This window comes from Cyprinus carpio, chromosome A6 (assembly GCF_018340385.1).
Source record: "Cyprinus carpio isolate SPL01 chromosome A6, ASM1834038v1, whole genome shotgun sequence".
Taxonomy (NCBI): Eukaryota; Metazoa; Chordata; class Actinopteri; order Cypriniformes; family Cyprinidae; genus Cyprinus; species Cyprinus carpio.
In genome coordinates, this window is record NC_056577.1 from 27,002,869 (window position 1) to 27,028,592 (window position 25,724).

The window sequence follows — 25,724 nt, forward strand, 5'->3', positions numbered from 1 at the left end:
TGTAAAATTAAATTAATACTGACAGGGTTGTGTGCCATTCAGATTCTTAAATAGTTCTAAAACTGTTATAATCCGTGCCGAAATGTAGCAGATGAGTGGGCTGTGTCACATTTAAAAGGGGACTGCTTTCTAAATTTGACAGCTACAGGAAGTGGCAAAGCAACAAAGAAATTAGATTAGACAAATATTCTCCCAGCTAGTTACAGATGGTATAATTCATTTTTTTTTTTTTCTGAGGAGCTATTTATTTATAGATAATTATGTTATAGGTTTGTAGTGATGTTAGTTGGTCTTTTGTTCACAAATGTTGATTTGTTTCTTTGTGCAAGAGTTGTATGTGTGTCATTAGCTCATTTGCACATAAATGTGTGGTTGTCTCGTTGAAGAAATTGAACTGAGACATTTTTTAGCAGTTTGAAAGCGTTTCTTTGTAATAAAATGGAAAATAAATTAAAGTAACCAATAGACATAACATTTACAGTATATTAAACATATTGTGTATTGTGTAAGCATACTTTAATATTGCCCATTTACAGAGGCTGGTTAAAAACAACATTATAATATGATGTGGAACTCTTAACAGTATCTGTTTTCTGCAGATGCCACATTTATTTTTTATTTATTGGTTTAAAAACTTGTTGTCTTTGGATTTGGTGATGTGTTTTCCTACTGTAGCTGTGTGGCTTAGTTGCTTCCTTTCAGCTGTCCTCATAATTAAGATGAAAATTCATTTTGGGGTTGAAGCATGATTTATCTTTGACTCATAGAAGAAGGAAACTTAGAGTACAGGAGTGCGAGACTTTCTGAAAAGGAACTGTTATTCCGAGCAAGCGCAGCATGTCTGGATTTATACAGAAAGAAGCTTTTGTATGTTAACTTTTATTATGCCCTTGTCTCTGGAACTGTGGAAGGAAAAGCTCTGAAAGGAAGCAAGAGTTTCTCTCTTAACTTTACAATGTTTCATATGTTGGAGGCTAGAGATGTAAAAATTACCAAGGTACCAAGTTGATAATAAAATATGAAAAAATTTAACAATACCTGTTTTTCCACATTATTGGTAGTACCAAGTACTGACTACATTTGGTTCCTTCACATTATCTGACTAAACTTTAAATGCTCAGAAAATCGCATATGCAAGTTTATCAGAGTTCTCATGTCATGCAAATAAACAGTTTGTGATAGACTTTGCAAATAAGTTAAATAATCTAAATAAGTATTGTAAAAGCATTATTTTCTTTTTTGGCAAATGCTTGAAGGCTACATTCTGTTGTTTTAATTTAATTAGTTAATAATAATAATAATAATAATAATAATAATATAATTTTATATATAAAATTTTATATATAAAGACATTTCTGATGTTAAAAACAAGATTTCTATTTCAAGTTGTTCATTTGAACTTTCTAGATTTATGAAAAAAATGTTGCATGGTTTCCACAAAAATATTACATAGCATGAGCAGCAAATCAGCATATTACAATGATTTCTGAAGGATCGTGTGACACTGAAGACTGGAGTTATGATGCTGAAAATTCAGCTTTGCCATCACAGGAATAAATTACATTTTAAAAAATATTTTATTTTTAAATAGTAATATAGAAAACAGTTATTTTAAATTTTAATAAAATGTACAATATTACTTTTTTTACTGCATTTTTTGATCAAATAAATTCAACCTCCAAACTTTTGAAATGTATTTTTTCATAATAATAATAATAATAATAATAATTAATAACATTTTCATTTACATTTATATTTCTGCATTTAGCAGATGCTTTTATCCAAAGCGACTTACAAAAGAGGAACAAAAGCAATCTGTCAAGGAGCCAGCAACATGCGTAACATACAGTGCCAGGTTTTATTTGGCAGCTGTATTGGATTTGACAACAATTATGTATACAATTATTTATTTATTTAATGTTTATACTATTAATTACTTAGTTCATATAAAATGTTATAGTAGATGTAAGTCATTATTAAATATGAATATGAGACTGCGTGCAATATCATTAGTTTTTGCTGAACTGATATTGAGTATCATGAAATGTCACTCCTATTGGTATTGACTATTGAATTTTTGGTATCATGGCAACCCTGTTAGAGACTACGAATCTGTTGTACAGCTGGACTGATTCAGCACGTACATAAATCACCCAAGATTTTCTTGTAAAAGCCTTAATAGGTCCAGAACGGCTCATAAAATAGCGTTTAGTCATGAATAATTAATGCTGTAGTATTTCGACATCGATACACTTTAAAGATGTGTGTCTCCAGTTCTTGTCTGCTTTGGGAAAAGTGACTTTCTGTGACAGCTGATGATGACGTTGATCATTTATGCCATCCATCTCTTTCTCCCCCAAGCATCCTCCATAGCCAAACTTGGCATAGTCAGTTGGTGGCGCAGTAACGAATGAATATCGCAGCATAGTGCTATTCATCACCTTCTGCACTCAGGGTCTGAATGACTGGCTACAGCTTTGAGGACTCTGCTGCAGAAAACCTCTCGTCAGGAGCAGGGCCCTGCCTGCCAGAGCAACTGTCAGGGGAAGCATAAGGCAGAGAAGACAGCTGGCCCCCTGTTTCCTTATGCCGCCCGCTGCATGCCGCGGATGCGCTTGCACATGCTGATTGAGCTGTATATGATCCACTGGTGAGGGAAAAGATGAGATGAGAGGATTGAGGTGTGATTGGAGGAGAATCTGTGTGCTGGTTCTTATGCTGCACCAATACAAATGTGATGAGATGTGTGGCAACGTGCAGCAGTGTGAGCATATATTAGTGAAAGTGAAAGTGAAAGTGAAAGTGAAAGTGAAAGTGACATTCAGCCAAGTATGGTGACCCATACTCAGAATTTGTGCTCTGCATTTAACCCATCCGAAGTGCACACACACAGAGCAGTGAACATACACACACACTGTGAACACACACCCGGAGCAGTGGGCAGCCATTTTATGCTGCGGCGCCCGGGGAGCAGTTGGGGGTTCAATGCCTTGCTCAAGGGCACCTAAGTCATAGCGTACCAAACCTCCCGAGTGTGTAGACATGTGTAAGCTTGTGACTCAGACTATGAAATGGAAGCAGATGATATCTTGCACATTATCTGCATTTTTGTTCCCGTGATCCTCTCATCGGGTTTAGAGCTAATTGTTTGGTACAGTAGATCATAGTCTGGTAGAAGATCAAAGGCATGAGTTGTGTTTGCTGATAATGTTGATGTTGTTTGGTTGAAGGGCATTTCCTCTTCACTTGTATCAAGAAAATATGCGATTTAGCTATTATTACGGACTCTAAATTCTTAATTTAGAGTTACTACAGGTCTTAAAAAGTCTTCATTCACACAAGTTATAGGACATTAAAGGTCTTAAATCAGAGCAGAAAGTCTTAAATTGTTAAAGTCATGGCATTAAACGTTGCTTAAAAATGAAGGTCTTTCTCAGTATTTTTGTCTTGTTGTCCAATACGAATATCTAAACATCAAGATGCATTTAATGAAGATAGGAAATCTTGTTTTCTGAGAAATGTAACAAAATTTAGGTAAAAAAGGCAAATATCTTTAAATGGGGTATGGAAACTTATTTTCCCTTTGAATTAAGCTTAGCTATTCAGTTTAGTCCATTGGCAGACATTTGTTTGAAAATGAGGCAAATATGCTAAAGAAGAACATCACTTTTTGCAGTGTGATCAGAAGGTACAGTAAAAGTTATTTACTTAGTGGTTGTGAGCAGAGCTATTCAAGCCTTTAGGTTTTTTTTTTTTATTTGTAAAATGAATGAAAATGTAACGGAGATTGGTAGGAAGTTATATTTTCAAACTTTGAAATGCTCCTAATACAACTCATTGTGTGCTCCCTAGACATATTTAATAGTGGTCGACCGATATATCTCCAAGGCTGATTTATCGGCCGATATTTGGCATTTTTCAAATATCGGCATCTGCCGACAAGTTTTTCTGATTGGCTGATGTGTTCGAGGCGGGACTTTTATTTTGATTGTGTGCCGGACCTTTATTTTGACGGCGCTGAAAGGGGCAGTACCTGAGCACACATTGCTCACACTCTTGCTGCATTCCAGGCAACCCGTAAACCGTGTTTTTTCAACCTGCTACCTGTGAAAGTGCACTGGAACGGTAGTCAAACCCGTGACTTCCCACACGTGAACTCGTACTAGATCGATGTACTACCAGTTCCGCATTCTGACGTCACATAGCCAGCAAAACAACAATGGCAGCCCCTACAGATGCGGTTTTTATGTTTATGCAAGTGGTACATGGTGGGAAATAGACTTTAGGACAATATAACAACATTGCAATCAAATTAATAATAATATAATAATAATAAATAATGCACATGCGATTATGTACTACAATGTGCTCAGGCAGTTTGGCGCGACTTGCCTGGAACGGTACAAAGTCGTGAGTCGTGGTTTGAAGTCGTGACTTATGTGCTCAAAAACTTGCCTGGAACGCAGCATCTCCCTCTTGTTTACTGTTGTTGTTAACAGTTCTGTCTAATATGGATAGAAGTCCGTCTAATAATCCGATAGAATGGTTAAACAAAGGAATTAATGTATACAAAAAGTATTATAAATATTGCTTTTATATTTATTACTAATAGAAAGACAAACATTATAATACTTTCTCGTTTGCTGTCAGCATTTATATAATTTATACAAATCTTTGAATGACTAATGAACATTTAATTTCACAAACCTTGCAAACTTAGTCCAATCGAGCTGTGAGATTTTGTGAAGTGTGCATTTTTATCCAGCATGATCGCATGTTCTCTGTGTGACAGTCAGTCCGTTAATTGAATGCTTTAAACTTTAAACTCGTGATTTCAAATTATGTTGCGCTTTATGCATTTTCCCACTGTCATATTCATGTCATTTTCTCTGTGTGCTTTATGTAAAATGAGTGTTACCCTGGCTTTATTTAAAAAAATATAATTCCCAATGCACACAAACTTCCCAGAATACAGAGTGTCCTGTTGGTTACAGTTTACTTCCTTTTTAATTATATTTTTATTAAATATTTATTTATTTGTGAAAAATACTTTGTCATCTAAAGTATAAGTATGTTTATTTTGCACATTTATTTTTTTAATCCATTGTCAAATGATTTCAGATTTCTTAAATATTAATTAAAAAAAAAATTATATCGGCTATCGGTCACCCTGCTTTCCAAGATATCGGCATCGGCATCAGCTGTCAAAAAAACAATATCGGTCGACCACTAATATTTAACACATTTAAAGAACGTATTGACATATTATGTTCCCATTAATTTACTCCTTAATCTTAAAAAGTCCTAAAGTCCTTGACATTCATAAAACCTACAGAAACCCTGTAATTGTTATAAAATGTATATTACATTTATAAAATGTATAATAACATTTATAATTAAATAATTAAATTATTACATTAATAAAATGTATAATAACATTTTAATAATAATACCTTCTATTTTATCTTATGTTCTTATGTTAAATTTTACCTTTTAGTGACTCCTAAGTACACTGTCTGAATTTTTTGTTAGCAAATGTAAGTTGCAGTGACAAAATACACTCTTTTATGAACATTTTTAAATTGCCATGAATCTCTTTTGATTGGTGATTACACTTAAGGAGTCTGAACGCATAATCGGTAGATTCTATATCTGTATGATCAGTGAATAAATGAGGAGCAATCTGGCACCATGCATTATGGGGCTTATTAAGTCATCATTCACAGGGTATTTCATCATACCCCCTCTTCTTAACATCTGGACATGCTGTGAATATATTAATTAAAGTCTGATACAGAGCGATTCAGAGTGTTCAAAATCAGCCTATGCTATATGAGGAGCAAATGGCTTGGTAACCATATTTGTTTCAGTTATACAAATCAAAATTGACAAATAACCTGTCATTGCCTTTTCCCCAGCATTTTAGGGTAAAATCTATGTAAACATGTTAGTGAAAAGGCCTCTATTTAATGTTTTCCCACCATTAAAATTATATTAACAATTTGGGTGAAAAGTTGAGATGACATACATATATATATATATATATGTATATGTAATTTATCCTGCTTATATTAGTATCTAAAACAATATATTTAGTATTTCATTCATTTGTATGAATTACAGCACATAAAAGCTTGCATGTGTCAGAAAGGGACTTCAAAGCCCCCCTCCTTGCTGTCTAGGTGTCAGTAAACAGTGTGTCCCTCTCCGCTGGACACCAGTCACACATTATGATGTCTCCAAGGCTTCCTGCTAACAAACACCCGCCCCCCTACACACTCTTCCTCACCCGTACACAATCCAGTGGGAAAAAATTCAGCCCTGCAGGAATACACTGCCACTCATTCCCAACAACAAAACAACTGATTATGTGCTAGGCTCCTAGGCTGAGTCTTAGGAGACTCTGGAGCTGTGCTTTACGCTGCCTGCCTTGCATTATGTCTGTAAATGAAATTTCTTAAAGCAGTCACCAAACTAAATCGTATTTAAGCAGTTTACATCTATTGCATTGGACCTGTGGTATATTGAATAGTGCAACAGCTTATTAATAATAAGATTTTTGCAGGTTGCTATTTGGTAGCCAGGGTGTTCTGTATAGATGCTATTCTGTTGGGTGGTTCACTGAATAATTTAATTAAATTTATTTTTTATTATTAATTTTAATTAAAATAAAATAGTTTTGTCCCTACAGCAATGTTTACTGCAATTATTTAGCTTTTTTTCATGTTTGCTTTAGAATTTTTTATTTTATTTTTATTTCATTTAATTTAATATTTTTTATATATATAATTAAAGATATAATGCTATGTTGTCCCTACAGCAATGTAATTATTTTACTTTTTCATTCATATTCAAGGTGAGACCATTTTCCAGATTGCATGTTTTTTAGAAAACGTGACATTGTGACTTTGTACATGTTATTTACATTGGTTTAATGGAAGGATTATTTAATATATTTGCCATCACTTTTTTATGAAGGATAAAAAACATTCTGTGTAACCCTGATTTTTATATATATATATATATATATATATATATATATATATATATATATATATATATATATATATATATATATATAAATTGTTTTTTTTTCACCATTAGATGTTTTCACGCGCAAATAGTATGTGTTATTTTCATTTTGGTGTTTCGATGTGAGGATTATTTAATATTTGCCATCATATCACATTTCTTCTGGATAACTCTGATTATATTTTTTTTCACCTTTAGATGACATCTGAGTTGTTCCAGATGTTTTCAGTAGAAGCTGGTTTGTTTATTTTTTAATTCAGTTTAAACCATTACATTAGCAATTGGTGACAGTTAATTTTGTTCTTTTTTATCCAAAATATGAGCAATAGTATAGTGATGCTTCCTTTGCAGGATATCTTGTGCATGAGACCCAAGTTAGCAGTCAAGCCAAGGACAAAGTGTTTTAATAGAGAGATAATAATAATAATAATAATAATAATAATAATAATAATAATAATAATAATAATAATAATAATAATAATAATAATTGTAATTATAGAGCAGCTCCTGGCTTCTGGCTATTTTAGATTCACCCCAAAGACTCAACAAGGTGTCATCTCTTTGTCTTTTGTCCTCCATTACTTGTTATACCATCCAATGTCATTGCATGTCCATAAAGCACAGAATACAAGAGAGTTCAAGAGGTTGCATGTGATCAGAGCTGGCAGCTTTCTTGTGAGATGCATATTCCTCATCGCTGGATTCGGCATTATTGGTATGAGTAAATGTTTGTGTGCGCGACTTACTTCAGGAGTGCACCGAAATGTGCAGCGTAGACCCAAAATGAGCCTTCTGTGCCACCGCAGTCAGGTCGGATCAGTCACGCATAAGCAGTTGAGCGGCTGCTACCTCCTCCTCAGCCTCTCTGCATTCAGACCCCGTCCACATCATTCAGCCTTATTCTCCGTATAACTCAATAACTATGTTTAGTGTGGGAATCTAATGCGGCTGACCTCCATTTGCTAATGGAGTTTTGCCCTTTCAGGTGTAGTGAACGCTGAAATCACTTCTTTTCTGCACTGGTGCTAACAATGGGCATGATGGCATCTGCCCCGGAGTTGTGCAGGCAGTGAGAGCACAGAGCATGTGCACTGTTAGGAGAAAAGAGGATGAGATATTCTGGAGGCCTTAAGTGAAGGGCTTCTTAGACTGCTGCTGTGTTTTCTGATTTCTCCTGCTCTTTCACGTTCTCTCTTCTCGGTTTTTACTGCGATTGTCAACACAAGGCCAGACAGTAAACGTTGCACTCGGTGACAGTCTCGTGTAGTGGATATGTCATCCTTAAAGAGAAACTAAATGGAGATTGCAGGGTCAGTTAAAAATGATTAGACTAATTCATATAGCAGACGCTATTTTCCAAAGAGACTTACAAATGAGGAATACAACAAGATATTTATCACAAAGTGGCAATAAAAATGGGAAGCGCTAGTAATACAAAGTTTCAGACATCATTTAGAATAGTACAATCTAGAACAAGGAGGGATTTAGGAATAGTTGAAGCACAGAAGAAGAATTTTTTTTCTTAGCAGGATGCAGTTAAGTGTTGACAGAAGAGATGAGTTTTTTGAATATTTTTGGAGATTCAGCATTTCGGATAGGGTTAGAAAGATCATTCTACCAGCAAGGGACAGTGAATAAATGTTCTAAAAAGTGATTCTGTGAATGTATAATCAACATTTTCACAAAACGTTTTGAAGATGGACTGTCTTAAGAGTTTCTTTAAAAGATGTAACATACAGTGGGTATAGAAAAGAATCACCCCCCTTTAAAATAATCACATTTTGTTGCTTTGCAGCCTGAAATGAAAAAAAAAGTATTCTTTTTTTTTTTTTTTTTTTTTTTTGTTAGGAAATATTTCTTGAGCATTTCAAGTCAGCATATTTCTAAAGAAACGTGACACTGAAGACTGGTGTAATGGCTACACAAATTTCAGCCTTGGTGACCATATGAGAATTCTTTCAAAAACATAAAAAACTTTTGTTTTGGAATTTTAACTTAAACTTATTTGTAATCCTGGTGATAATAATCCTTTTTCCAAACAAGGTGGTGATCCATTGTTTTATATTTTTTTTGACAATATTGCAATTAATGGTGCTTAAAGGGATAGTTCACCCAAAAATGAAAACCAAACAGCTGATTGTAGCCATCGAGTTCCATAGTATAAATATATATATATATATACTATAGATGTCAATGACTACCATCAACTGTTTGATTACCAGCATTCTTCAAAATATCTCCTGTTGTGTTCAACAGAAGAAAAAGAAATTCATACAGGTTTGGAACAACTTGAGGGTGAATAAATCATAGAATATTCATTTTCGAGTAAACTATCCCTTTAAAAAGTCCTCATTTACAAACTGGAACCAACCGCTATTCTTTGATCAATGTTGTTTTTATGATTTATTTATTTACTTAATTATTAATTAATCAATTTACTTTTTTATATATTTGCCATGCAGTAAGCTTGTGTAATCCTGGGCACAATGATTAAATATGCATACTGTTGTCACAACTTGTCTCACATGTATCATTAACAGGCGATGATCGGGCAATTGTAATGCTATTAAAATTCATCAAGAGCACTCGCATTGATAATGTGCGATAAAGAGGCAGATATGTGCATCTTTTCATAAAGCTTTATTTCCTGCTAGATGGTTTATTTTGTCTGCAGATATGTCTTTCTTCTCTCTGTTTCTTTACTGATGTTATAATGGTTTCTTTCCGCTAAAATGAAATATGATAGTGAGATTATTTTTTTAAATAGTTACCACACCAGTTTTCCTCCAGGCTTCCATGGCTAGTGTAAATTGGAAAGAGAGGGATTGTTGTCAGATAGACTGTTTATAGTTTTCAGACAGGCACTGTGACCTAGCCTAAAGTCTGAAACACCTATTTTCTAATTGTAGTTCCAGTTTCTGTCACACATCAGTAGTGCTTGTGTAAGCACATTAGAACATTTGTCTTTGAGCCAGATTACACAGTCACCTTCATCATGTCAAATTAATGGCAAGAAAAAGTTTTTTGTTTTTTTTCATGGATATGTTGATAACTGCTTACAGTGATTGTTTTTGCTGATTTATATTTAGTAGTTTTTTTTTTTTTTTTTAGATGATCTGACTTATTCTCTTTTGCCTGGCAGAAAGTAAAATGTATGGGGGTTAGTAAGCTTTTTTAATAATTTCTCTAATGGCTCATTAGAGCTGCATTTACTTGATCAAAAATGTAGTAAAAACAGTAATATCATGAAATATTTTTTTATAATTGTTTCCTATTTTAATACATTTTAAAATGTAATTCATTCCTGTGATTGCAAAGCAATAACTCCAGTCTTCAGTGTCACATGATCCTTCAGAAATCATTTTAATATGCTGATTTTCTGCTCAAGAAACATTAATTATTTTTTTCAGTGTTGAAAACAATTGTGCTGCTTAATGAGCAGCATTTATTTTACATAGAAATTTGTGTAACATTATAAATGGTTTATATTATAATTCATTATAAATTTGATTAAAGAAATACAATTAAAGTAATAATTAAAAAATAAATCTTACTGGCTCTAGAAGTTTTGATGGGTGGTGTACCTTAAAGTTTAAACAGAATTAGAAAAAAAATAATAATAATTGTCTGCCTTGACCCCTGTCTGCCACTGTTCAGCCGGTCAGGTAATGTCACCCCAAACTCACACTAGAGCTATAGCATTACAGCAATATTCAGACGGCATTTAATATATATATATATATTATATACATATACATATATATATATTATATATATATATATATATATATATATATATATATATATATATATATATATATATATATATATATATATATATATATATATGCCAGTATATGTTAACCCCACCATGGAAAATCTCCAGTTTTGTACAACAGACCTGCCCTTAGAAAGTAAAAAATTTCCTTCATCTTCCTTAATACTCTCCACATGTCCGTACAATTTGCACAAATTTTATTTGGTCTATTTTTTCCCTTTTCGTTTTATGTTGACTTCTCTGCTGACTTTCTGCAACCCTAGCATTCTTGGTATAATGCAAACTGAGTTTTGTCAGCATCTGACAGTCCCCTCTAGGGACCATTCAAAGTGAAGAGTCTTGGCTTCTAATACTTGGAGAGCCCAGCTGAGAACCAAGTGCTTTATCAGGAAAGGTTTCACATCAGTGGAAAAATGTGAAAACTTATCTGCTTGGATTTTCTCATTTTGTTGCATTATGTACATGTTCATTTCTTTTTTTGGACCTTGATACCTAAGTGAATCAACCCATATGAATAAAAGAAAAAAAAAACATACATCTTAGGGTTTGAATAATTGAGGGAAGAAATCCTTTGGGTTGTGTTAGGGTTGCAACAACAGCCTCTGAGCCACTGTATGTGACCTTTCTTTGCTTACACAAAGCTTTGTTTCGTTTTGTTTTTAAAAGCATTGTTAACCCTCTGGAGTCTAAGGGTATTTTTGGGGCCTGGAGAAGTTTTGTCATGCCCTGACATTTGTGCTTTTTTCAGTTTCTTATAAATATCTAAATGGCTAAAGTCTAATCTCACTGTAATCAGCACAAACTAGGCTATAATAATATGTGAGCAGCATGTATGTACATGATTGTGTTTTTGAGAGAAAAAAAATGTTATGCGTGGTTAGTGAAAAAACTAAAAGTGTTAAATCACTTGAATAAGGCAATAAAACACATATAGAAAATTGGTTCCCAGGAATTTTGAGAACTGGAGCTTGTAGCCTAGAATTTTTTTTTTTCTAAATGATGTGAAAATCATCTTGTTTACTCACTTACAGAAAACAATATATTGATTTAAATTTTCTAAAACACTTTTTGTTGGTAAAAGTCATATGCGAGTAGGCGTCAACTATCATGAATTCACACCTGAGAAGACAAAGGCCTGCATAATGAGCTGCATAATGAGCCATTCAGTCACCTGTGTCACTGAGAGGGATGAGTTACAAGAAAGAATGTGAGGACAAAATAAATGTATGTAATTTTATGTTTGTAGTTTATTTAGAATATATTTAATTATCCCATAACATAATTTTAATATTCACTTGTGAGTGCAGTTTAACAGTTTATTAGGAACAATCAAAGCTGACTTTCAAACTGAAATTTTTTGCATCATTACTCCAGTCACACAATCCTTCAGAAATCCTTTTAACAACCTTATTTTCTACAAAAAAACATTTATTGTTATTATTATCATTATTATTATTATTATTATTATTATTATTATTATTATTATTATTATTAATGTTGAAAAGAGCTGAGAATATTTTTTTAAGGTTTTTAGGGGGGGTAAATTGAAAGAACAGCAATGATTGTTAAATTTGTTACAGTTACATTTATTGTTACATTTATATTATTTACATCAAGCTTTTGAATGGTATAGTAGTGTATATTGTTATTGAAACTTCATAATATTTCAATTGATTATACATTTAGTCAGGAATTATAGTTTGGAAAAAGTCTTTGGAAAAAGTCCAACTAGTAAAATGTTTACACGTTATGTGAAAACTAGTACAAGTATATAAATAAATAAGAGACTTACTCATGTTTATGATCTCTGCTGAATAAAGTGCTTCATTCTTTTTTTCTGAGGAAATCCAAATCTCAAATCCTCAAACCACATCACATCTTTATGGGGTGAATTATGTCTTACTCCTCTCATCGCGAAGCAAACAGTAAAATAAAAAAAAACTTGAAGAACAATCTCGCTGCGTTGTCTTCTGTTGTGTGGGCGTATTCAAAAGCCGCGCGCTTCAGTGAAACATTTGAATCTCAAAGGCGCGCTCGGCGCGGGGGCGTGGTCGCATTAGAAGATAATGAAGGGGGACGTGAAAAACGGACATCGCGTTGTTTTCATATGGATTACTTTATCACAGAATATTTGTTTTCAGCAGCACTTGTTTAGTTTAAAAGTAGACATGTCAGGCTTTCTATAGATATCTCTCTCATGTCTCTGTGTTGAGTATTCACTGAGGTTACAGTTCATTTTAATGACGCATTTGTAACTGAAGATCAGCGCAGACAAAGGCTGCAGACAGCACTCCTTGTTTGTTATCTTTATTTTATAAGTGCACAAAGTTTTGTTGTTATTATGTCTGTATACAAAAAAAAGTAGACCCTTTACAGATTCGATTGATGTATTGCTCTTATCTGTACGATCAAAACTGAAAGTGTAATTTAAGTTCTTTTCGGGGTTATCAGGAGAAAATACCCCAAAACGCGTATACGCGTTAATCGACTCCAGAGTGTTAACACATGCAGCAGTAGTGGATTAGCATTTGAAGTTTTTACCTTTGAAATGAATAAAAGAAATTCAGCATTTTGGGGAATGATTGATTGAATGCATGGATGGCAGGATTTAAATCAGAAAGCAGATCCTGTTTTGCCATATGTGATAGCACAAAATTACATTATGTTATTCAGTTCGTCCTGAGCCCCAGATGTCTGTGCGTGCAGGTATTATATTCCTCATAAGAGACTTAACAAATATTTTCGAAGCACAGCACTAGCATAAGAGAAATTCAAAAAAAAAAAAAAAAATCAAAATTAACTTAAAGTTGGCACCCTCATTTAAGCTAGTTACTGACCTACAGCTAATTAACCATGGTTTTACTACAAATAAAACCAAAAAATCATAGTTACTTTATCTAAACCATGGTAACCACAAATTAACCATGGTTTTGCTACACTTACCATATTTTAACTATAGTATTTGTAGTAAAACTGTGGTTACCCTGTTGAAAAAACCAGCATATGCTGCTTAGGTATGTTTTGAAGCATGACTGCTTGTTTGAGCTGGTTTAAACTGGTTCTTAACTGCTCAGGACCAGCTTAAACCAGCTCATAACCAGCTGCTGGTCCATAGCTGGTCATGAGCTGGTTTGAGCTGGTTTAAGCTGGTTCTTAACTGCTCAGGACCAGCTTAAACCAGCTCATAACCAGCTAAGGACCAGCTTAAACCAGCTAATATTAGGTTTTAATGAGCTGGTTATGTGATTAGTGCTTGATAACTTAGCTGGTCATCATATGCTGTTTTTTTTTTCAACAGGGTATACCCAAAAAAACATGGTTACTACACTTTCACTACAATAAAACCATGGTTCATTAGTTTGTTTACATCTTGTTAGCCTTACTGTTAATCTTCCTGTTAATTAAAACTTAATCATTATACTAAGAGATTTGTGCCTAAGCTTAAAGGTGCTGAATGTAGGATTGACACTGAGTGGCTGAACTAGGTATTGCAGTCCAAATTCAAAATATTGGAGAGGGTTTTTTTCACCCGGCCCTGCCTCCTCAGACTTGACGCACACGTAGGTTGCCAGATTGACGACACCAACAGGAATGAGTGCACTTGACAATGAATGAAATTAAATACACTGTGTTTTCCACCAACTGGCAACCCGGGGTGCCGAAATACAACTGGGTAAATCGGCATTGGGCGGGTTTCAAAAACCAAAACAAAGACCGACATTCCTGCCTGGAACGCACATTTTCAAAGGAAAATAACTGACTGTAGCATTGTTTTTCAGATGTAGAAGTATGTTAACTTAGCATGTTTCTTAAATATCTGCAAACATATTATGGTATTTTTATGCTTTAGTATAGTCAAAAACATACAGCACCTTTAACCATAGCATATTTTTGAAATATTCTGAAATACTTCCTTAAATCACCGTTGTATATTACAGGAGTGATGTTAGCTTAGCACTCAGAGTTCATGGAAGGGAAAACCAAGCCGCTCAAGCCCCTTCTGTGCACAAGATAGCCGAAGCCCACAGATATAGATCAGATCAAACTGTGATAAATGACCAGGGCTCAGACAGGAATCCTCCAAGACTGTTTTGTTTAATTAGCTAACGAGTGAGTGGGTTTGATTGGGCTAAGCCGGGGAGATGCTATGTGCCTGTCGATTAAATGCGCTGCTGGGGAGCCAAAAGCCTTGGCTGAGTAGAACTTTACAACGTTCTGCAAATGCATTTATCATTGACGCCACAAATGGAAAGCTCACATGCCAACATGTCTAACCTTCAAGTGGTTTGGTTGAATAAGATGTAGGTAGCACCAAAGAAACATGGAGGAGGCTGGTGACAGGAAATGCACATTGGTTTATTAATGCTTCAGTGCATTGTTCCTCCACAGATGCGGTTAGATGCTTATTAGATTGACAGCTGATTTCTTTATTGCTGTTTTGAGCAGCAATTAGATTTTGACTTATGCAAAGCCATTATAAAAGCACTCATTTTAGTTTAGAGCCTTTCTCCAATTACAAGCATGTGCTATTCTAACAACTTCAAGTATAAAGTCAGCAGTTGAATTATTATTAGAAAGTGCTTCCGCCGAAAGGAAAATTTCCTTTATCATTAATTTGATTCACACCTGGATAATAGAGAAATGCCTGGTTCACCTTGCGTTTTCCGTAGCTCATAGTTGATGGTGGAACTTGGAGAATGACAGACATTGTGGGTAACTGAATTAGCAAAAAGAAAAACAGTTGTAACTCTTGGAGGTCAGGTTTGAAACTGTTTTTCTGTGCTTGTAGAGGATCCGACTGCTGACAGATGTGACATTAAGTGTATGCTGACATTTTGTGGAGAGAAACGGCCGACAAGAACACTACATTTTCAAAGTCTGGTCAACAGCACTCCTCTCAGAGTTGAGAGTTGTTTTATTTTTATTTTTTTTGTCTGTTGATTTGTCTGTATAATGTGAAATGGTGTGTTGAAAACTACATAACTGGAAATATTAAAAAAATGACTGCATTACTATTTCCAACATTAGCTAGAACTAAGGTGAATCCAAATAAAATAAAATTAAATTAAAATTAAATAAAATAAAATATTCTAATATTACTTTCAATTGCATGAAAATCATTCTTTTTTAAAATAAAATATTTTAATTGCAATAAATTAAATACAGTAGTCCTTGAATAAATACTAATGTGATTTATATTTAAATTTTAACTATATTCTATCCTATACTATTAAATAAAGTATTTTACACTTTACAATTTTTTGTCACATTATAGTGATGTGAATTAAATGTATTGTTCACATTATGGTGAGCTATTTAGTATTGGATTGTCATGAAAATAATGTCAGTAGTCCTAAAAATAGGCTTCCTATTATTTTGGTGGAACAAGGACATTTCTTGACAGTTTTGTGAGATTCGCCCAATTAAGGTAGTTGAACATTTTTTTACGTTTCCATTCATCTGTTGTTCCTTCCACACATTTACATTAAGATTTCTTTATTGTTGTCATTATAAACTCTCTGTTTGATTAGCTCATTACTTGTCACCTGATTATCCATTAAATGACCAATGTCAATGAATAGCACTCTGGATTTTTGAACATTGGTTACATGCGACCACTTTCCCACTTGACTAGAGGCCAACTAATCACAGGGCACTGGTTATCCTTTCTGTCATTAATTTTCACACCCTACGCCACATAACCCTCCTCAGGCTGATTAATTTTCACCCTAGCATGTAGCCCCAATGCTAATTTAGTAACTCTAGGGAGGCGCAAGATTCATGAGCAGAGCCCACATATGCCATTTAGGCTCTGCTGAGAGAGGAAATGTCACCGTGTACTCTAGTTATGTTTATGCAAATGTAGTTTCCGGGCAGTAGAATGACCTCTTTCTACTCAAGTGTGATGTTGACGCTCTTTTCTCCTTCTTTTCTTTTTCCTCTAACAGCTTTGACGTTCTCCTGGATTTTTAATGAGTACCCGTCATTTGTGAAGCAAGATTCTCGTCGATTTGTGTCCCAGGAGACAGGGAATCTATACATCGCTAAAGTCGAGCCTTCTGATGTGGGCAACTACACCTGTGTTGTGACCAATACTGTCACCAAGACACGCGTCCAAGGCCCGCCTACTCCTCTGATACTGCGCAACGATGGTGAGAATTCTTGCTGATGTCTCAATATATACCATACATTCAATCCCATATGCATTATAGAATAAAAGAGATAAAAAAATATTAAATATATGTAGAATGCACATTTTATTCAAAGGTTAATAAGCTGTTTCTCTGCAAATTTTAAGATGCTATGGCAGCATGTTTTGGTGCCTCTAGGCCCTCGAACTGAAAGGTCATTTGTCTTAGGCTGATCTATGTTGCTTCTCTGTGGATTTACAATTTGATCACACTCATGTACAAGGGTGATAAACATAAATTGTCAAATATCGTTACAGACAAACGGAATCTAATTTGTGTGTGTGATAGCCGAAAATAAACTTATTTACTTATTTTCTATGAGAGTTAATATTTTTTTGGGTGATTAGAGGAATGTTTTTGTCCTCTAGGTTGATTTTTAAGGGAAAAAAATTAATAATCATAATATATATATATATATATACACACTAGCGTTAAAAAAGTTTGGGGTCAGTAAGACTTGTATTGTTTTTTTAAAAAGTCTCTTATGCTCATCAACGCTGCATTTATTTGATCAAAAATGCAAAAAAAAAACTGTAATCTTGCAAAATGTTATTAGAATATAAAATAATGGTTTCTATTTAAATATCCTTTAAAATATAATTTATATCTGTGATGCAAAGCTGAATTTCCAGCATCATGACTCCAGTATAAAAGTGTCAAATGGTCCTTCAGAAATCATTCTAATATGCTGATTTATTATTAGAATTATCAATGTTGGCAACAGTTGTGCTGACAAATATTTTTTTGTAAACTGCGATACTTTTTTTCAGGATTCTTTGATGAATAAAAAGTTAAAAAGAACAGCATTTATTCAAAATAGAAATCTTTTCTAACAATATAAATCTTTTCTATCACTTCTTATCAATTTAACACATCCTTGCTGAATGAATGTTTTAATTTCTTTAAAAAAAAAAGAATAAAAATTTACTTTTGAATGATAGTGCAAATTGTTCTATATATTAAAGGTTCTTTTGACACAGATGTCTGAATTATGGTGTAAAACATGTTGTCTACTAACCTGATATTTGTATCAGTGGTTTATGACCAACATGAGCCACTCAATGGCTGCTGTCACTGTGTGATCTCAAGGCACAATTTCAAAGCCCATTGTAATAGTCTCTCTACCTGGGAAGCTACAGAAGGGGATGATTGCCTCTCCTCAACCCTTCCCATTTGGCAGCGCTGACATAAACAGCCAGAGTTAGACATTACAGATAAGCATCTCTTTGAATCCCTCAGACAGCTTAGTCCGATAGCACACCTTACAGAAACACAGAGGGAGATATCAGGGCTCCCTGCTATCCCAAAAGCCTTTCAGAAACTACAAAATAAATCATGCAATAATAATGAAAGGGAAAACAAAAGATTGGCTGCTTTTGAAATTGCAATTTCAGATGGTATAATTGATACCTTTTGTTGGAAATAATTGAGATTTCGCTTGTGACAGGCGATTGAATGTTTCTTTTTTATAGGTGTTATGGGAGAATATGAGCCTAAGATTGAAGTGCAGTTTCCAGAGATCGTTCAAGTGGCTAAAGGTTCAACTGTGCGTCTGGAGTGTTTTGCACTGGGGAAGTAAGTATTATAAAGATGTCCTCAATAGAAAGAGGATGTAATCAGTCTTTGAATTTCTTTTTGCATTTGTGATTTTTCCCCGTGACTTAGTCCAGTACCGTCCATAAGTTGGCATCGGGTGGACGGAGTCCCATTCGCCCGTAAAGTGGATGTAAGAAAAACCAGCGGCGTGATGGAAATCCCTTACTTCCAGCAAGAAGATGCGGGCACGTACGAATGTGTAGCAGAGAACTCGAAAGGAAGAAACTCTGTGCAGGGAAAGCTGTCTTTCTTTGGTAAGTTGTATAGAGACGCATCAATATTTGAACAGCGAAAGCCACATGTCTCGTTCATTGAAGTGAAGGACATGATGCCTTTCCAGTCTTCAACCCTGACCAGCAGAATGTCAACTTAAGGTCAGATGTTGTGCTTTAACAGTGCATCAAAATGATTAAAGCTTCCAGGTCGTAATGTCTTTAATATTTTTATCCAGATTAAAAAGATAAGAGGATGACCTTGAGCCTGACCTTCTGTTTGTGTGTGTGTGTGTGTGTGTGTGTGTGTGTGTGTTCCGTTTTACCAGATGGCACCGTTATTGGGATCCAATTTGACTCCAGATCAAAGCTGTTAAATTTACTATGCTTAAATGATGGGCACATATGCCAGGAAAACATTCAGCAGAGCAGCATCTGGATCAGTGATTTTTTTGTGTGTTTATCAAAAAATAGTAGTTGATTTTGAAACATATTTGTAGACTCTGGACCCAACTGAACCCAATGTTCAGAATTAAAGGCTGAGTGGAGCTTGCTTGTTTGTGTTATGGTCATGAATTATACTTGAAATCAAATGGCTTATTAGGAGAAGTTATTCTTTGTAAGGAATAGGATTTATAGTTATTTGTTTACTGTTCAAAATTTGGGGACAGTAAGATTTTCATTTAAGATGTTTCATACACACAAAAAGTCTCTTGTACTCACTAAGGCTGCATTTATTTGGTCAACAAAAACAGTAATATTTTTAAATATTATTAGAGTTTTAAAAAACTGCTTTCTATTTCAGTATTTTTTAAAATACAATTTATTCCTGTGATACCACAGCTGAATTTTCAGCAGCCATTACTCCAGTCTTTAGTGTCACATGAGCCTTCAGACATCATTCTAATATTCTATAATGATGTCCAAGTAACATTTCTCAATGTTATCACAGTTGAAAACGGTTGTGCTGCGTAAAAATTATTTTTGTAAATTTTTGTAGAAACCATGATACATTTTATTTTAGGATTCTTTGATTAATATAAAGTTAATTTAACATAAAGTTCATAAACATTAAATATGTACTTACTGTCACTTGTAATCAAGTTAATACATTCTTGACGAATTAAAAAAAAAATAATCTTACTGACCACAAATTTTTGAACATTAATGTATATACAGTAGTATAAATTGAGTTATTCTGTCCTGATGGAAGTCTGTTAAGTAAAATGGGTATTTATTAATTAAGGATTTAAGTCTTCCAATCAGTTGTGGAAAAAATACTTTGATTAGATTAAAACATGGAAATCCCTTTTACATTCTATTAATTGCATGTGCACCTTCAGCCTACATTTGTTTACCAGTGCAAATTGGCATGAATTGTAAAAATGAGACCCCAATGACTAGGCCTAGGTTTCTATCTAGTGTATTGTGACTCAGAGGCTTATGAAGAGAAACATATTAAATATGGACTTTAAAATGAAGAGTTCATAACCTTTTCCCATCACCACTGTGTTGGCTCAATGGCATTGTTCATACAAGACAGCTACCTATTAAGTAAGTACCTGTGGGCTAGAGAGGAGTGGGATTTATCCTCCCCTTATAGGATCTTGCACTGGCTCTAATGCTATACCCACATACCCAGTGGCCCATTTACAAGAATAGTCTGCAAGGAGCTCGCTGAATGTTTTATTATCCCTGTAGGCTCATTGTTTATTTTCCAAACAATGTGGAATGTGTGGGGGACAAGTTCCAAGAAAAGGGAAGTTCTCCTAATGGGCTTCCCAGATGTGCAATGTAGAGGTGATTTATAAATGGATTAATTAGATAAATAGCTGGTGCATATTGTAAAAGCTAATGTGATCCAGCCAAGGAGGCGATTCGTCATAGGCATGGTTGTGTGCTTTCAGTCCTCAGCTCTCATGCCCAGTTCTGTTTTGGAGAGACTTGATATTTATGATAATTCGCTTCGCTTCTGCTGTTCTTCAATCGTTGCCACCCCCGTCACACCTCTCCTGCTGTCTATAAGTCAACTGCAGTATAAGGAGAAGGAAATAGACCTTTAGCATTTGGTTAAACTGAATTACCTGTGGTTATTGAATAAGACGCAGGTTTTTGCATAGAAATAGCTCACACTAAACCAGCACTGATCTCATCAACAAAATTATTGATGAAAATGGTTTGTGAAGAGATTTTTGATTTTGTCAATGATAACAAAATGTGCATAGTAAAAGTGTCATTTTAAATAATTTTAATGTGACAATTAAATTATTTTATTTAAGTGTTGATGAAAATATAACATTGCAAGATATTAACAATGCACTCACAATTTTTTAATGGAGAAGAACATGGACAGTTTTGGTAATATTGATACATTAAAAAAAAAAAAAAGTTTGGGGTCAGTGAGAAATTTATACTTTTATTTAGCAAGGACACAGAAAATGATAAAATGTTACAGTAAAGACTTTTAGATTGTTGCAAAAATAAATAAATAAAATAAATGCTGTTCGTTTGAACTTGACATTCATTAAAGGATCCTGAAAAAAAACATAAAAAAAATGTAGACAACACAACCATTTTAACATTGATAGAAAGGATTAATTAGACAGAAATTTTACTTTTTTTATGTAATACTATTTCACAAAATCAATCTTTTTACTGTATTGATCAAATAAATGCAGACTTCGTGAGCATAAGAGGCTTCTTTCAATAATATTAAAAAAAAATATTACTGAACTCAAACATTTTAATGGTAAATAGTTGGTTTTATTTTCCAGTTTTTTGTCAACTAAATGTCATTTGAGTGATTTGACTAAAATTATTGAATATGACATGGCAAAATATTGACAAGTTTAATCTATATTTAATAAAAAAAAAAGTGACAAAGTATAAAATTTGTAAAAATGAGCTCTGCAAATTCACGTTTTAGTGTAATTTGAGCCAAATGGTTTATGGTTTGACATATGTAATTGAAAGTTTTGGAGACTGTAGTCTTTCCCCATTCACCCATTAATTACATCAGATATCAGCTAAAATAACTGACTTGCCTAAAAATGAACTCACTTTGACCTCACATCTGCCTGTTATCACTCATTCTATGTTATTCATAATAATTTACAACACACCTTAATACCACAGCAGGCATATAAAAAAGCAGCGACGGGTTGATGTTTATCCTTTTCACGGCTTTGGGATTCTTCAATGGCAGGATTAGCCTACGGACAGACCTCTTGACTTACCACTCAGATCTCTCGCTCCCTTCCCCTCTGTTTCTGTCTCGGTGTCTCATTCTCTTCCCCAATGTTTTTCCCTTTGCCAGCCAGGTGATAAAAATCTGTAATCTTATTTTGAAGTCCCATGGAATTAGGCCTACGAGACATTCGTCAGTAGAGCAGGGGAATGAGGCGATCAATAAGTGTATCTCATGTTTATCACTTTCACTGGCAGCAGTAAAGCAGGAGGAGACACTCAAAGCCTTTCAGTCTTTCTGCTTGCGTTGGCTTGATTAGCAGTTGCCCTCAAATGTTTTTGTTGCCTTCATTAGTCCTATTCTTTGCTTTGCTATGAAGATTGTGTACCTTTAACAGGTACACATATAAAGAGGGTTGTTTTAAAGATGTTTTTGTGTGTATGAGTGCCTTAGGTATCAGTATTAATCATTAAAGGGGTCATGTAATAAATTGTAGCATTTTATTTTTCCCACATATAATGTTAGTCAAGATTTTTCCACATCAAAACAGTCAATTAGTTTTACTTGACCATTTTTCACCCCATATCTAATCCTTAAAATTAACTGATTGTGCTGCTGTACATTTAAAGAAATCGTTCACCTAAAAGGAAAATTCAAAAACCAAACAAAAGAAGATTTCTGAAGAATATCCTGGCCATATACTGAAAGGAGAATGAGTCTGTCAAGCTCAAAAATGACAAAAAAAAAGTCTTAGTGGACTAGAAAATTTAAGGAAAGTTTGGTGTTTCATGATATGAACACTTTAAAGAGACAATAAATGGTTTGAATGTGGAATTTGGTATATAGGGCTGCATTTAAGGTCACTTAAGTTTCACAAAACAGTTCTTACATCCAGAGTTTCCCTACACAGAAAAACAGATGTTCTTCTGTAGAGTACATTAGGGACACAGAAAACATCTATCACAATCACAGTATGCCACTGAATAAGCTTTCAGTTGCTATTAAGGATCCTGAGAGCTCATTTTGACCTCTCTACCTCTCATTTCTCTCAAGTTTGACTTGTGGGCGTGAAAATGTTGAGAGTGTTTGTGTGCCCTGTGGGCAAGGCTAAGTCAGGCCCTGACTGCTTACCCTCATTTAAACAGTGGGGTTTAAAAGTCAATACTCTCCCAGTGAGTGCGAGATAGACTGAGTGGCAGTGACTAAGGGATATGAGCAGCACTTCGGTCTTCAGTAGTGGATGTTTGACAGTTTGTGACTTAAATGTGACTGGTTTGCAGCAACAGGAATATAAGAAAACATACAGTTCACCATAAAAATGCTATTGTGTCGTTGTATCAAACCTGTTTGACACTCTTTTCAGTGTAATTAATGCCTAAAAGATTGAGGCTTTTCAAGCTTCATAAAGGATGTAAAAGCACCATAAAAGCAGTATTGTAACCAAATGTTCATGATTTGGTAAGACCAAATGTTTAAGTATCAGTGGAGGCTGTTTAAGATGTATTCCAAATCATGCAATGGTTTTAATAGCAATAAAGAGACTAAATTATAAGCTTTTCAACTATAATCGTACTGCTGACTAACATGAGAACCACATCAGCCCAGCTCATGAATGATTCATTTAGACTGCTTTTGTGAACAAATGATTCATTGAATAGATCTGACTCAAATTCATTCATGATTCGAACATCACTACTTCCTATTTCCAAATTACAATGGAAAACGGTCATCAACTAAACTTTATACTTAACAAACTTGTGTTTATATATTGTTTATATATTTTATCGTTTGATTTGTATGCATTCTACCCATTTTATCCATTTTTTTTACCCGTTTTTTAGTGTCCTTCTAGGGAAAATGCTTATAAACGATTCTCTCTATGTCAATTAATTACTAGGTTTGAGTTACTTGCATTTAAAAGATAAAGATCACTACAGTTTGTTTATAATTAAGCCATAATTTACCCTAATGGTATTGGTTGAGGTAATTTATGGTACTAGCTTTTAGACAATACTAATATATTAGATGTTATTTCCTTTCTATACCCACCTAAGTGAACGTGTTAATCAGTTGGACCTGACTGCTGTTTCTTATGTGCCATTATTGTGATTACATCACACCATTTCCCACAGTTCATGGCTCTAATAATGTAAGTCCGCTTTGAAGGACACATAACAGGTAATAATCAAGGTTAAAGTAATTCCATGTAGTCATTACTTCTGCTGTTGGTTGTTTCAGCCTCCCCCCAGCTAATTGAGAAGCCCCAGGATGTGCAGAAGGCCATTGATGACTCTCTGGTGTGGGAATGCAAGGCCACAGGGAAACCCAAACCCTCGTACAGGTGGATGAAGAATGGAGAGAACCTGGAGCCCACTGAGGTCAGTTCACCTCTGAGGTTTGAGGACGGTCACCAGACTTTTGCAACAGTAGTAAAGATACTGACAATGACATAAAAGAAATTGCATTCAAAAATTGTAGTTCAGACAAAAAAATAAAATTCTGTCATTTGTTAACCCTCAAATGTGGGTTCCACTCCTGTGGAACACAAAAGAAGTCATTTTAAAAAGTCATTTTAAAAAGATTGTTGTCCACACATGTTGTTTTGGACCCCACTGGCCTTCATTGTATGACAAAAAAAAAAATGATATGTTATTTTTTGTTCTACAGAAGAAAGAAAATCATACAGGTTTGAAATGGCATGAGTACATGCATGGTAAATTAGCATTTTTGAGTGAACTATCCCTAAATATTGTATTTGAAAATACAGGTTTAGTACAAAAACTACAGATTATATCAAGTTTATTAAATCGACTGTACAATACAAACAAAGGTAAGAAACTTATTATTTGTTGTCTTGTTTTTAGGTTATTTCATTGATTTGGTAGCAGTCATCACAGTAGATCTACCAGCCATCTTTATTAACCTTCTGAGACCAATGCTTTAGAGTGTATTGCTTAATGGCTTCTCTATAACTGTCTAAATCAGAGTGAATCCACTGGAGTACCTGATGTGTCATTCCGCGGACCTTCTATATAGGCCACTCCAGAATTATCGAAACAATAGGAATGGACAAAATTGAGACCATAAAAGCTTCCAAATATACACCACTTGTTCTGGCAATGAGAGGGAATAGCTCCCCAAAAATGCAATAAACTCAAGATGGCAATAGCTAGCAGAAAGCCCTAGCAATACTCTCTAACAACACATTTTAAAGATTGAACCAACACATTTTCATTTCATACCGCTTCCTTTTTTGGGAGTTTTTTGGTCAAAGTTATTCTATAGATGCTTGAAGGTGATGTGAACTAACTTTTGCTGCCCATTTACTTCCTTTGTGTGACTTTTAGGGATGTTTAATGTGGTGAAAAATGTAAGGGCTTGATTTTTTTATCCATCAGCAATTTATTGGATTATGAAAAATGGGCACTTCAGGGCTTTACAGTTGAGTTTTGGAGGCTACACCTCTCCTGAAACACTGACAGCACAAAACTTCAGCATCCTTAGTGAGGTCAATGAAGAGAAAAGCCATTTGATGTGGAGCAAGTCATGACATTTTGATGAAAGACAGCCATTTTTTTCTTTGAAATAACATGCTGTGATGAATTATGTACAATAAGACCAGTAAAGTGCATTAAGTAAGTAAACAGGACGGTTTTGATTTCATGTCGACTTTAAATAAGGTGCTGAGAGGAGCATGCTAATTATAGCTGTTCTAATCATCATTAATG

The 25,724-nt window shown here is 34.3% G+C and overlaps 1 protein-coding gene across 4 annotated transcripts in view; it reads left to right on the plus strand.

Annotated features, from left to right (window-relative positions):
• Positions 1-25,724, plus strand: part of LOC109059045 (contactin-4-like) — a 166,866-nt gene that overhangs the window by 90,610 nt on the left and 50,532 nt on the right. For all 4 annotated transcript variants that reach the window (XM_042758770.1, XM_042758769.1, XM_042758768.1 and 1 more), the window contains exons 6-9: positions 16,759-16,962; positions 18,474-18,576; positions 18,667-18,851; positions 24,235-24,374. In XM_042758770.1, the coding sequence (XP_042614704.1) occupies positions 16,759-16,962; positions 18,474-18,576; positions 18,667-18,851; positions 24,235-24,374 (632 nt within the window). The remainder of the gene's footprint in view (positions 1-16,758; positions 16,963-18,473; positions 18,577-18,666; positions 18,852-24,234; positions 24,375-25,724) is intronic.